General features: G+C 48.4%; 2 protein-coding genes across 4 annotated transcripts in view; one reads left to right on the top strand and one right to left on the bottom strand.

Moving 5' to 3' along the window:
* The window catches only part of LYZL4 (lysozyme like 4), an 81,367-nt gene extending 70,391 nt beyond the window's left edge, over positions 1-10,976 (bottom strand). The window contains exons 1-4 of one of the 2 annotated variants that reach the window (XR_013759768.1): positions 9,837-10,955; positions 9,225-9,265; positions 8,526-8,737; positions 6,754-7,143 (exon numbers count right to left, since the gene is read on the bottom strand). The gene's annotated coding sequence lies outside the window, so the exon portion shown is untranslated. Of the gene's footprint in view, positions 1-6,753; positions 7,144-8,525; positions 8,738-9,224; positions 9,266-9,836 lie in introns of both variants that reach the window. The other variant, XM_079114180.1, reaches the window with a different exon arrangement.
* The window catches only part of VIPR1 (vasoactive intestinal peptide receptor 1), a 48,119-nt gene continuing 41,591 nt past the window's right edge, over positions 8,023-14,550 (top strand). For both annotated transcript variants that reach the window (XM_079114167.1, XM_079114166.1), the window contains exon 1: positions 8,023-8,237. In XM_079114167.1, coding sequence (XP_078970293.1) covers positions 8,160-8,237 — 78 coding nt within the window. In that variant the 5' untranslated portion in view covers positions 8,023-8,159. The remainder of the gene's footprint in view (positions 8,238-14,550) is intronic.

Below are 14,550 nucleotides of genomic sequence, written 5' to 3'. Positions count from 1 at the left end.
GATGAAGACTATGCCTGCCGTTTCTCAGGGTCGGGCTGGGTTCTACCCTCTCTGTGATGGAAGCCCAGACTCTGGGCCCCTCTCTTTCTGGGAACATCTGGCTTATCAAGAGCAACCACATGCTATCAGTCAGGTCCTCTTCTCCAGGTTTTACCACTTGCAAGTAAAACTTGCCTTATACACCTCGTGCGCTCAGGCGCCCTCGCCTCAATAGGCAGTGTCCAGCAACACCCTCCCTCAGCTGCTCAGCTGTCAACAGAGCTGTCCCCACCCTTCTCCAGAGGGCCAGACGTGGCTTGTCTCCCTTGCCTCAGCTCAGCAAGTGAGACAATGACTTCGTATTTCATTGACCTTGTTTCATTTTTACTTATGTGTTTCTGTATTGATAGAAACATGAAGTAGATATTAAATCATGTGTTAAATTCATGGATCTTTTGCTATCTATTAAATTATAAAGTGGAATTACAGTTTTCTTTTCCTGTTCTATCCTTTGTTTTATCACGAGCAACAAGGTACCTCATAGAACATGGTGGTAAATGCAGCCTCTTCTTCACTGTGCTGGAGCAGTTTGATAGGAATTATCCACCCATTAAAGGTTTATAGAATTTTCCTATAAAACTATCTGAGTCTAGCTTTAGGGGTAATTTTAATAATGTATATTTCTCTAGAAAAGCACCCATTTCACCTACATGTTCAAATAAAAAGAGTATTTTATAGTTTTAAAATTCCTGGAACTGTCACTTTTTCTTGTGTTTCCACATTATTCTTGATCAGATTTGCTAACCCTTTGTCTATTTACAGATCTATTTAAGGAGAGCTTTTATTTCATTCGCTCATTGAATATTTTATTTTTATTTCATTACATTCCTTTATCTTTAGTAATTCCTTCCTCTTTCCTTAGACTTAATTTGTTATTTCTTTTTTAATTTTTTTTGTTTTGTTTGCTTTGCTTTTTGTTTGTTTGGTTGTTTTGGATTTTATTTTGTTTTGTTTCGTTTTGATTTCTGTACCAGAGATTTAACCCAGGGGCCCTTAATCACTGAGCAACATCCCCAGCCCTTTATATTTATTTATTTATTGTTTTGAGGCAGGGTCTCACTAAGTTACATAGGGCCTCACTAAGTTACTGAAGCCGGCTTTGAATTCATGATCCTCCTGCTTCAGCCACCAAGTACCTGCGATTACAGATGTGTGACACCCCACCTGGCTCTTTTTACTATTCTTAGTTGTAAACTTTTTTCAGTTTTTAAAATATATAAAATTAAAGCTGAAATTTTTCTCTAATTATATAATATACATACCACTTGGCTTTTAATATTCATTGGTATTTATTAATTATACACTAATTTATAATTTCAATTAGTTCCTTTAACACAGAAGTTACTTCCCGGAGTGGGTGTTTTTAAATCTATGGATATGTGAAATATTTCCAAACATACAAAAGAACAAGAAAATCAAACCCACTGTATCCATCACCTAGTCTCATTAAACCTTAATATAATGCCATATTTGCTGTAGACGTTTAAAAAAAAAATAAGTCAGTGTGATTGGAGACCCACTGTGTATCTTTTCCTATGATTGGCAGAACTTTAAGATGGCAGCCAAGATTCCTGTACCTAGGTATATATGCCCTGTATAATCCCCTCCCCTTGAGTGTGGGCAGGCCTGATTTGATCATATAAGACTTTCTTAAAGAGATCTAGAATCTGGAGACAGAAATCAGAGAAGTTCAAAGGCACAGCAGGTGCTCTCTGGCTGGCCTGGTAAAAACCAAGCACCTATGGAGGAGGTGGGGGCTGGGTCCTGAGGTCAGCCTCTAAGAGCTAAGAATGTCTGCAGCCAACATCCATCAAAAAAACACCAAAAAAGGGGTCCTACCGCTGGGAGGAGCTGAATTCTGCCAGCAACCTGAATGAACTTGAAAGGGGGCCCTAAATTCCATGGAGGACTATAGCTCTGGTCAAAACCCATGGTTTCACCAGAGGACCCCGCTAACCCGCATGTGGACATCTGACTATAGAATATGTGAGATGATAAATGAATATTGTTTCAAGCTGCTAAGTTTGTGGTAATCTGTTACACGGCAATTGAAAATGAATATACTTTTTTCTTCCTTTTCCTTCCTTCTCTCTGCAAAAGTAACCACTAACATGGCTTGGGTGTTTATTTTGCCTAACTACTTCATATACCTTTGCTCTATATTATGTGTCCATAAAAGTTACTTAGTATTGTTTTCAGACAAAAGAATGTGGGAAATTATCAACCCCATATAACTTATACTTTTTAAAACTTTTATTATGTAAGTCCTACTCAAATGTCCTACTCAAACTGTATCCAAAGTTATTCTAGCCATGCTAACAAGAAATGTGTGTATAAGGGATGAATAACTAACATTGTTAGTCTGTATTTAATTCAATAGTCCATAGTCTACAAGTATGATCTAAATGATATTAAAATTTTTAACATTAAAAAATAAAATAAAATCTACCTACGTAGTACTGTAACATGCATATCATTTTGCAACCAGTTTTGGTTATTCATCAGCTTATTTTAGTTACACACACCTCTATTGAGAGATGTGGCTCTTGTCCATTTATTTTGATTTATTCTGAAGTCTGAATGCAGTAAGCATTCCTGAGAGAAAGGTTGTATATTTGACAGTTCCTCCCTTCTTACGTACCTGTCTTACATGCCTTGTTATTTCATTAGATTCACAGATGTTTGGGATTATTCTACCTTCTTGATAGATTGAATGTTCTAATGATATGAATTGCCCTCTATGTGTTTTTTGTTTTCCACCTTAAATTCTTATTTACTTTGACTATGATGATTAATGTTTACAGTTATTCTTGATGTCTGATTTTATGCCTCTATATATCATGTATTCTTGGTTATCCTCCCATACATACAACCATTTATTGAATTGTTGGCATTTTCTTAGTTTCATCTTTTTCTTTCTTTGGTTATTTGGGAGTTACACAGAGATTGTTATTTTTTTTTCATACCTACAAATTTTTAACACACACTAATCTTGGGGGCATTAATTATGTTATTTAAATTCAACATATGTTTTGTCATATTCACATTATGTTCCTCTTCCAAATCTCTGCCCAAGATCAGTGACATACCAACTCACAGGAAGGCAGGGTTGGGAGCAGGTAAGTTAACATGAGACCTTTGAGATCCCCTGTAAAGTCATTCTGAGCTTTCCCTAGGGTGGGACATACCCCTGAGAAATAACCTGGTGATGTCTGTGGTCCTGGGCACCATCTTTGAGATTCATCCCCTCTGCCCCTAGCTTCCCCCAGTTCTACCTCTTCTGGAAACTGACCAATCCTGCTCTGACTCCCAGCTGAGAGCACATGTGTCTGTGCAGACCAGACCCATGCTCATACACAAGGACACATACTCACATTCATGGACATATTACAGACAAGCATGCATGTGTATGCATGTGTGCACACCCAAACACACATACGCACACACCTGCTGCAATAAGCATTTGACCAGAGTCTGTGGCTGCCACTGAAGAGTAATAGGAGGGAAAAGTCCCTCCCTCTCCTGTCTCCCAGACTCGCTGCACCATGATCCTCATGCCAAGTTGCTTGACAATAGATTGCTGACTCCTGGACCAGACAGCCTGGGCTTGTGAGGGAAGGAGTTCTCAGGTCATCTCTCTGTGCCTAGACTAGGAGTTCAAGGTTTCCTCTTCCTCTATCCCCTAGAGCAGGACAAAATCTTCCCTACCTGCTTCATTTCCCATGCCTCAGTTTCCCCACTGTGGGATTTCCTGTGCCACAGAGCTGTGGGGCGTGCAGTGAGACAGCCTCAGCTGCATTGCCTTTGGACCCCACCACAGCATTTGAGCCAAGGCTATGTTCTTCCTGAAAACTCCAGCCATTCACCAAGCACAGTAGGGTGTGACTAAAGCTTCTATTTTCAATTTTGCTCTGGAACTCACAAATGGGTTGGTAGAAACTTACTTTCAGATCTCTACAACAGATTCAAGGATCTCTCTGCCCAATTCTGCTTTCTCCTCTATCTTTCACAGGATCCCCCTGCCATCCAATAAACTTCCACACTCCTAACTCCATTTTAGTATTTGCTCCCGGGACAACCTGAACTGAGGCACCTGTAGTTGGCACTGCCTCCCCCTGACACAGCTCTAAGCTCCAGTCTTCAGGATCAATGATTGGCCATTTCAGAACTGGTCCCTGGGCTTTATTCCCATATTTTTCAGTATGGACAATTCTTTCTTCATCACTTGCATTCCATGAACTTTGTTTTCTTCCTAAATGCACATACAGCATCCAGAAAGAGTTTCCCCCCTAGCCCCTGCCCAAGCAATGCTAGGATCTCCTGAAGGGGACGTGTCTAAGTGACACTCAAATCCCTAGCCCCATCGCAAGACCAGACCAAGTAGGTGATACATGAGAGGTGAATGAATGAATGATATGAATGTGTGTTTATCAAATGGATGAAAGGGATATCTTTTCTTTAAATACCTGCCCAGGCTTCTCATACCCTCTACTATACAACAGGTTGGAGTTAAGATACACTACACACAGAAAGAACTGGCCCCAAAGAAGGGAGAGCCTGGGGAGGTAGTGAGCATCCCATATCCCTGGAGCTACCAGCCCCACTCCATGAATATAGACCTTAAGATGTTGGTCCAGAAGCCCAGAGAAGGCCAAGCTCGCCTGCATGCCAACAGCAACGTGGAGAATCCTGGAGCAGTGACTCCCCAGGTCAGGTCATTTCCTCTGGCCTTCATTGTGCAGGTCAAGGCCACTCTAGGTCCCCACCCACCCTTCTCACTCCACTGAAGAGACTTGCCACCATTGAGTTTCCATGCAGGATCCTTAAGACAGTGAGTGCACGATTCCGAGAGGGACTGAAGGACTGGAGGAGGCGAGGGTGGCACACGCTGCAGGCATGAGGCAGGCAGGAAGCCAGGCAGGCTCCCAATGAGTAACTGCAGATTCCCTTGTGCTGTGCCTGTTGTCACGGGGGATGGCAAGTGATTCTGTCTCCATCTCTTTCCCCCCACTTCCTACATCCTCTGCACCCCTGTGATTCTGACAACCCAGGAGAGAGGCGGGGGCTTGAGCCAAAGTCTGGGAACAGGTGCCAGGAATTCAGGTGGAGAGAACTCTGAGCAAAACACTCAGAAAATGCAGAAGGACATGGGGACTGGGAGCAGGAGGTGTCTGTGGCCCTCCGCCCCCGTCTGTACTGTAAGGCAAAGGCAGCCTCCAGAGTTGCTCAGACTTGGCACAGATTGGAGCGATGGGAGACAGACATCCCAAGTAACTAATTCCACTCCCTCTGTAGCTTGTCTCTCCCACCTCCACTTCCTCCCTCCTAGAAGCCTTCTCAGGTCACCTGAGAAGCAAAACATGGCTTCCTCATCAGATTCCCCAGGACTCCCAGAAGTGAACCCATGTTTGATTTCCCCAGTGTCTGAGAACACAGGACAAGACATTTTGGAGCAATTAGTTGAACCATGGTCAAGTTTAGCCTTGGTTGAATTTTTTTTTTTTTAGGTTTTTGTTTATTTCTGCTATTTTCTCTTCTCTGCTCCCTTCACTTCTAAATATGTTTTGTGCCCTCAGATAGGTAAGGAAGGGTGGATCCCCCAGAGGAACACTTCTGAAAGAACAAAGAAGTAATTTTCATTGCGAAGAATCTGCTGCAAAACTATTCTCCCTGGGTCACCTTCCTCTTCTTGGGAGAAGGACTACAACAAGGGCATCAGGAGGCACTATTGGTCTCCCTCACTGCTCCAGCCTGGCCATCCAGACCTCAATTGAAGAAGGGATTCGCGTGGCTGACCTTAAGATTCTCTCTCCTTCCCTTCTTACCCTGTCCACCAACCACCTGGTGAGGGTCATATGGCAAAGTGGGTTCTGACTCCCTCCTGTTCCCCAATCCTCATCTGTCTCAGTACTCTCTCAAGTACCCAAGAACCCTGATCTCAGAGGATAACAGGAGAACTCCAACAGGCCTGGAGGATATCATATCAGGAGTGAGATACCAGCATCCTGCAGCTGGCTAGGCCAGGTGTGTGTTAAAGGGGAGGTGGTGGTAGTGAGAGCCAAGATGCACGGATTTGCTGTACATATCTAGGGCTCCTGGAAGCCACACCAGCAGAGGTGACTCCCCAGGATAAAGACAAGATTCAACTGCCCTGCTGGGGAACTAAGGCCTGAGAGGGGGTACACAGGGTCATAAAGAGAGGCTGAGTCCTGAGCAAACAGTCGCCCCCAGGAGAACTGACAGTTGAGGAAATACCAGCAATCATTCAAACACTCCCTCCACTGAAGGGTTGGGTCCAAACCCCTGAAAGACCAGAGCAGAGGCACCTCCAGTACCCGCTTCTGGAGAAGAGCTTGTGTCCAGGCTCCCTGATTAACTAAAAGGAGGAGAAACTGTAAGGAGGGCAATAGCTACCCAGGTCCTCCTCTGTTAAGGGAGTGCTTCCGACTTATCCAACTCTGTGCCACCAGTCCAGAGCACAGGGTCCAGGTCATAGACAGCAGTTAATAGAGGACCGGTGAAAGAAGGAGAGGGGGAGGGGGAAGTGAGGGGTGATGGAATGATGGAGCGGGGAAGGGAGGGAAAGTAGAAAGCAAGGTACACCACAAGTAAGAGAAAACCCAGGGGGGTCAGGGTGCTTATCCTTTACCGGCTTTCCCTTAACTCTCCTCAAGCAGAGCTTCCTGTGCTGTAAGGAGGGAAACTCAGGCGCACCTGCTGATCAGCAGACGCCTGGAATCAGACTTCTTTCAAGCAGTTGCAAGCTCCGCGTCGCGCAGCCCTCTTGGTCTCTGGTCTGAACACACGCACTCCTGTCACGTTAATCCACTCCCCTCCGCTCATCCCCGCCGCTGCCACCACCACCTGTAGTCGCTATGGTGCTAGTTCGAGCTCTCGGAAAGAGGCAAGGCAGCCATCTGAGCTTGTTTCGTAGGAAGACGCGCTCAGAGGGCGCCCCATTCTAGGGGCGAATAAACAGAGCCCGGAGCATCGGCTGTGGAGAGCCGCTAGCCCGAAGTCACCCAGCGACCGACCGGCCTGGAAGCGCAGCGCCAGAGGCAGGCAGCCGGGTCTTGGCCCCTCTCTGGATCTCAGTCTCTCCAGCTGTAAAATAAGGAAGGCGGGATGAGGACGAGGTCTCTTGGTTCCTTTTAGGTCAACCGCAGTTCCCTGGCCCGCGAACTGGGAACAGACCTTCCCTCCCCGCGCGAGGGCGCTGGAACTTCGGCCCAGCCTCCCTTGGGAGGTGCCGGAGCCGAGACGCGCGAGGGTGCGGACGCTCCAATCTCCCTGGAGCAGGGCCCCTGGGGGTATAAAAGGCCAAGATGTTCGGCCTGTGCAGAGCACCCTCCGCCAATTGACGCCAAAACAGGATCGGCACCGAGGATCCCGGAGTCGGGCCTCGTTTGCCACTCGCTTCCCCTCGTCCAGCCTCTCCAGCGCGACAGATGACACTGGGCCATTGAAAAAATGTATCAAAAGACGCGCCCCACCTACCCCGGGTCGCTGCCAGCCCTGAACCCAACGCGGGCCCCAGCCCTCAGCCTGGGAAAATAAGTGGCACTTCCTGTCTTGTAATCCGGTTCACACTCCTGAGACCAACGAAGGGCAAAAGTGGGAAACAGGGAGACCTCCTGGAGAAGGTGGCTCCGAAGGCAGACGAGAAGAGCCCTGGAGTAGGGCTGATGGGGCGGGCGGAGCAGGGACACCGCAGTCAGGCGCTTGGGAACGTCTTGAGCCAAGCAAGGAAGGATGGGGCGTGCTGGGGTCTTGAGAATCCCGGGAGATAAGCCCGGAGGGGCGAAAGCTTATGAATGCCTCACGACGAAAAACTGACGCGTGGGATTGGCAGAGGAAGCTCCGGGGACTCCCCACTTTCGGGGGCGTCCAGGCCCCGCCCCATACCTGCTCGCCGGCCCCGCCTCCACTGATCCATTGGCTAGACCCGCCGCCCGTCAGACGAGCCCCCGCGGCCCGCCCCCAGCCCCAGAGCTGCGCCTCCGAGTGCTGGGGCCACTGTGCCAGCGCCACTCTGTCAGGCTGCGGGCCATCTTCCGCGCAACGCCGCCCGCCAACCCATTACCCGCGCCCGGCAGCCCGCCGCGGGTTCAGGGCGGACCATGCGCCCGCCGAGCCCGCCGCCCGTCCGCTGGCTTTGCGTGCTGGCAGGAGCCCTCGCCTGCGCCCTCGGCCCCGCGGTGAGTGTCTGCCAAGCTACCCAGATTCCCCGCACTTGGGGGTGCAGTGGGCAGCGGGAATCGGGCCATCTGTGCGCGCGTCTGTGTAAGGCGGATGCGGGACACCGGTGAGGAATAAGGGCACAAGACTCCAGGTTCTCGTCTCCTCCTTCAGCCCCGGACCGGATCTAGACCCGAGGGGTGGGGTCTCGTTTGTGCCCAGACTTCCCAGCGCAGCCCAGAACCCGCACAGCGAGGTGATCCCGGATTGATAGAGGGACTGGGGGAAAGAGCGGGCCTCAGACTTGCCTTCTGAGTGCATGGTGTACGTGGAGTACGCAGACCAGTGGTGGTAGGGTCGATGCCGTGGTGAACTGAGATGGAAGATCTGATAGACTGCGGGTGGGAGGGAGACCCTGAGGGTCCTCTCTTTGTAGTGCGGGTCTAGAAGTGTCCCTGGGACGCTGTGGCTACGTATGAGATGACGTCTCAGCAGCAGATCCAGCATCGGAGCCCAGGTCCTGGGAAGGGGCCCTTAGGATCAGGTGGGAACAGGCAGACCCCTTCCTGTACCTTCCCACTGAAGAGAGCAGAAAAATACTGGAGTCCAAGGAGGATGGTGGTGAGCAGTGAGGGGGTAGGGATAGTGTTTAACTGTTTAATGTGTGCATGGGAAAAGCTGATCAGGCAGTCAGTAGCCAATAAACAGTGATTTCCCTCTTCCTCATACTTCTGCTTCCTCCCCACAAGCTTGTATGTAAGTCTCTGACACAAGTGTATCCCTGTGCCCCACTCGCGGTGTGCTCATGTGTGGCTGTGGATGGCTCTTCAAGGTCACAGGGCAGATGCTGGGTTATCTCTCTAGGAACAGGGAAAGCCTCAGGACTCACTGAGTCTACCCAACCCCATTTTGCAGATGGGCAAAGTGAAGCTCAGAGATGTCAGAGCCACACCTGTCCCCCACCAATCAGATCTGGACAGAGGTTGATTCTTTTCCCCTACACTTACCCCATGCCTTGAGGAGCCTGGAGTTGCTACTGGAGCAGGACCTAAAATGGAAGGGAACTCTGGGTCTGGAACCAGCTCCAGGTTGGCTGCGGGAGGGTGGGTGATCTTGATCATCTAATCCCTTCTGTCCCATGATCTCTTACCATCCTCTCCTAGGACAGGAATCCATTTTTCCACCTAACTGGTACCTTGCATACCTTGGGAATGGGAAGCTCATTACCTGGCCTTAAACCCCCACCCTCCACTGATAGCCAAACTTCATCAAGCTCCCAGAGCCTCCAAGTCACTCCAACAACCCTCTGGTTCTCCCAACCCTGGGTTCCAACCACTCAAAATCTTTTTGAATGAGCCAGGGATCTTGGGCTACCATTGGCAACACATTCCTCCATCCTTGGAAGCTTCTGTGCCCAGAGGCAGAGTGTTTTCAGAGGGGCCTGCCTCTCACACCAGACCATATCTGCCCTCTACATCCTGAGACAGCCCAAACCTGGCTCCTCCAATTCTTATCCTTCCCTCTTTCCACTATTTATTTGGTGCCCAACTCTAGCACCTCCTCAGAGGACCCTCCCCAATTGCTCCAACCCACTCAGCCTCCCCTTCAGGCTTACTCACCTCCCAGTCTGGGCTGTTCTGCCATCCCACAGGATCAGGAGTGGGGTGCCTCACTCTCCCATGTTCCTCATAGCCCAGCCCAGGACTGGGTCCACAGGGCAAGGGAAAGCCAGAAGTGGTTGAGAGTGGGCTAGAGTAAAAGACTCCCATTTCTCTGTCTGCTTCTCCTTCCATCCTCTCCCTCATGGAATGGGCACTAAGCAATCTTGCTCCAGTGAAGCCAAGGAGTTGGTGGGGGCAGGGGGTGAGGAGAGAAGTTATCGGAGTCATAAAATGGCAGCTGCAAAGTTCAGATTGAAAGCCCAAAGCCTTATCACTCCTGTTTATGGTGCCCTGACCTCAGCCTGGGGAAGGGAAATCTCTGAACAGGGAAGCAAAAAAAAAAAAAAGGAAAGAAAACCTCCAGTGTCTCAGAGGAGGAAGTCTGCCCCAAGGCCACCCATTGGGCCTTCCACTGCTCCTGCCCCCTGGACAGCAGGCAAAGGGCCTCCTCCCTCAGAAGCAGAGCTTCCCAGGGCAATGCCAGCACCAGACTTCCCTAGACCCTACCCTGGGAAGGTTCTCAGGTTGGTGGGAGACCCAAGAGGAAGAGTCTGGGTGATATGGGGTTTTGCCTCTCAGAACTGGGGCAGGGGCACTGAGAGGGTAGTCAGGGAAGGTTCTCTGGAGGAGGCAGGATAATGCCCTGCAAAGTTTAACTTAATGAGTCAACCTTCCACTCCAGACCATAAAACAGGCTCTGTTGGCCTGAGCCCAGAAGGAAGAGGAATCTCCCAGCTCCCCTCAGTCTAGCCAGGGGTTTAGCGGAAGCATGACTCCTCCAACTGCTGAAGCAGGGGACTGGCCACCTGATCTGGAGGCATCACTTTGTCCTAGGCATCCTGCTCTGGCCTCCTGCTTTCAGACACTACAGGGCTATCCACAGCTGCCCAGGGCCTCTTGGTTCCCAGCAGACCACCCTGTGGACTTTAGGAAACATAACTGCACCCTGTCTCTAAATAATATACAAAAAAAGGGTTGGAATGTTGCTCAGTGGTTAAGCATCCCTGGGTTCAATCCCTGTCACCAAAAAGAGAGAGACAGACAGAGACAGAGAGAGAAGCGAAAGAAGGAAAGAAGGACAGAAAGAAAAAACGAAAGAAAGAAAGAAAGAAAGAAAGAAAGAAAGAAAGAAAGAAAGATGGAGACTGCAACTGGATCCTACTGCCCCCTGTAGTGAAGTGACACCTTGATTAGACCTTTCCAGGGGACCATGTTGGAAGAGGAGGCTGTTTGGGAAGTTTTCATCATCCCACCCTGGTGTCCTGAGATTCAGCCTTCCCTGAGATTTCTGGGGATTCTATGGGGAGTCCCATTTGGGGACTGGAAACCTAGTCCATACAGCACTCCATGGCAATGACCTGTTGACCTGGGGAACATTTTTAATCCCTGCAGAAGGGCCTCTGTTTCCTTATGTCAAAAGAGAAAGCAAAAACTGTTGGCTCAGTGTGCAGGAGAAAAGGGGAGGCAGGGTTGAAATGGGGCCAGCTCCCCCTCCTGACTGGTGTATCTTCCCTGAATCCCAGACTCTCTGTGAAACACGGCGGGGCATCCATCAGGACCTTTATGAGCTTCAAAGAGGTAAAAGTGGCAAAAGTGCTGTGTGGTCTGTGTGACAGGGATGCCAGGGACAGTGCTGATCCCCAGCTAGGGGGACCTATGGACCCTTATCCAAGGTAGCCAGGAGCTCTGGGAATGCAGGGTGTGTCCTCATGAGGTGGCCAGACAATCTGTGTGTGAAGATCCAGGTCCGGGTAGATGATGGGTCCTCTCAGAGAGGGTTGCATGGGGGGTGATGCATATGGTGGGCAGCCTCAGTGGCAATCCAGCCTGGGCCACAGACTCAACATAGGGCCTCTAGCCTGCCATTGCTGACCCCCCCAAGGTGACCCCTCTGGCCATGGATGAGGAATGAATAAAGCTAGGGACTAAAAGAAGCCCTGTTCTTTTCTCCAAGCCCCTTCTCGATCTCCCAGAATCTACCCTCCTGTTTTACTTCCCAGTACAAGGTATTCATTGTACCCAGGCAAATTGCAATATGTCTAAACTCTCTTGTACCTTAAGTACCTAAGAAGTACTTTAGAAATTTTTCTGAAGAAGAAAAAATATTAATCTCCCTACTACATATATGGGTTTGCTTTTTGGTATTAGGGATTGAACCTAGGTCTCCAGAATGCTGGGTTTTATCACTAAGCTACATCACCAGTCTTTTTATTTTTTATTTTGATACAGGGTCTCACTAACTTTCTCAGGCTGGCCTTGATCCTCCTGCTCACTCTCCTAAGCAACTGGGATTACAGGTGTGTGCCACCACACCCAGCTGCTTTTTTTTTTTTTTTTTTTTTTTTAACTTTTACTGTGGAAATTTTCCAAGGTATGAACAAGTAGAAAGAATAGTATAATGAGCATGCAAATACTTGCTAGGTTTGCAATTATTAGCATATAACAATATTTGCATCTTTTTTTTTCTTGCTAAAGTATGTTTAGTCAATTGTAGACATCCTGAACTTGTACCCCAAATTATTGCAAAATGCACATCTAAAATCAAAGGACATATTCTTATAGAACTATATTGTCATCACCCATAACAAAACTTCAATGTTCGTTTCCTTCGTGTCTAATATTCAAATATCCTCAACCACTTTTAATGAAGCACAAAGGAGTGGTGCCATCAGGGAATTTTCCTGTCTCAGGAGCTTTCATATCTGTATCTGATGGGATTGGACAGCAAGGTGGCAGGTGTATGGAGAGAGAGTAGGGTGCCTTGGCAGTAACATCTAATGGGGCTCCACCGGGTAGAATCAGTCATATAGACATCCCCTCATGCAGCTCAAGATATGAAGATCCATATCTCTAAGGAAGTGCCTCCTCCTATCCAACTCCCAAACAAGTTCTTCCTGCATAGTGAATCACCAGAGGAAACTGCCCAGTACTGAGGACATGCAGCCCGGTGACTCCCTGTTCTAGGACCAAGCCCTCAGCAGATGGCCCCAACACCAGCATCACTCACTGAGAATATGTTTGTAAACTAGGTCCTGTCGACCCCACTTCCCTGGGGGTGCCTATGATGGTTTTCAAGGGGCGGAAGACTTAAACTGAATATTTAGCCTGAAAAGCTTCATGTCCCAAAGGAAATCTTCCAAGAATCACTCTAAGATGGGAACTGGCTGAATGTTTTTGCTTAGATTCTGCTAATTATGAGAGCCCTAGTCCTGGTTCCTCTCTGAGATCTGGAAAGTTTGTTTTGTTTTGTTTTGTTTTGTTCCCAAGCCCAAATCTATACCCTTATATTTCCCTTTCTTCTTTACTTTACCCACCCACCTCATATACATACATAAATATGTTCTCATTCTACTCTTCTACTATCTAGATCCCAGCCTTCCCCAAGAAGAAGTGTGGTTTGCAAAAATTGGATTTGCAAAGAGAAGAGGTTTTGTGCTATTGGCAGAGGGATGAAAAAACAGAATCAGCAGGGTGGGGATAGGGGCAAGAAGAACGGACAGAGTGGAATCTTCTACTGTGGTGGTTACAGCTGCTGCTTGTCAGTTGGGGAGCCATTCAGGCTGCCTGGGCTTACTGCAGAGCACTAAGGTGGGGGCAGGGCCAGCCTGGCTTGGGGACTGGACATGACAATAACTGCTAACCCTTATAGGTGGTTTCCTATTGCCAGGCTGATGTCCTCCACATGTAACCCTGGACACAATCCTAGAAGTTGGGGGTGCTTTTGCCCCATTTTACAGACAAAGCTGGAAGAAGTCTGATTTTGGAATCTGGGATCTTAACAGGACTTTGCTTCAATAAGAGGTGCCACTTTTTCCCGAGGGGTTATGGAATGCCACATGCTACCCTGAGACTTTAGAGAAAAATTTTAATCAGTAAAATGTATAAATCTGAAGTGACAGTTCAGTGAGTTGTCATATATGTACATGATGGTGTGGCTACTTCCCTGATCAAACCATTGTGTCTATCATTCCAGCAGGCTCCAACATGCCATTTCACAGTAAATTGAGGTCTTATGTCGACTTCTTTTAGTGCCCTCTGCAAAGCTAGAAGCATGTTGCTTCTCTCTTCTGTGACTTCTAGGTTCCATGGTCTACTTTACCTTCCTATCCGTAGCCCACTCCCTGCCCTTTCCCCCTTACTCCTTTTCTCTCCTCTTCCCCCTGCCTCCCTAACTAAAGATCTCCATCTCAAACATGAAATGCCAAACACAAAATCACGTGTGCCTTTGATCACACTGCTTTTTCTCTCTGGGTCCTCAGTTTCCCTCTGTGTCTGTTACCTCTAGATTTCAAGTTGGGAAGGCTTAAATAAATGTCAGGGTCATGATGGTTTCCGTACAGGACTGTAGTAACAGGGAAGATAAGTGAGCACTCCTGAGCGTCTTGCCCTCTACTCCCTCTGCCTCCTCTGCCTCCTCTGATGGTCCCAGGCAGGAAAATGAGCCCCCAACTTTGACAAACCTCAGAAGCCCAAATCATCCAACGTGGCTCCCAGTGCCTGCCAATCTGCAGACAGAAAATGCTTTCTCCTGACTCCCCTAATCCTCCTGCTGCATTTTATACCTGCCCACCTCAGAGAAGAGCTGCTTCTCACAAGGACTCGTGTTCCTCTGTACCCCTCCAGCTGCAACCTGAGGGATATTTGCAAAATGTGTATCCCCCAGTCTCATTCT

The sequence above is a fragment of the Sciurus vulgaris genome (genome assembly GCF_902686455.1).
Source record: "Sciurus vulgaris genome assembly, chromosome: 16".
Taxonomy (NCBI): domain Eukaryota; kingdom Metazoa; phylum Chordata; class Mammalia; order Rodentia; family Sciuridae; genus Sciurus; species Sciurus vulgaris.
Note: the sequence above shows the minus strand (reverse complement) of the source record. Positions and strands in the feature narration are given on the sequence as shown.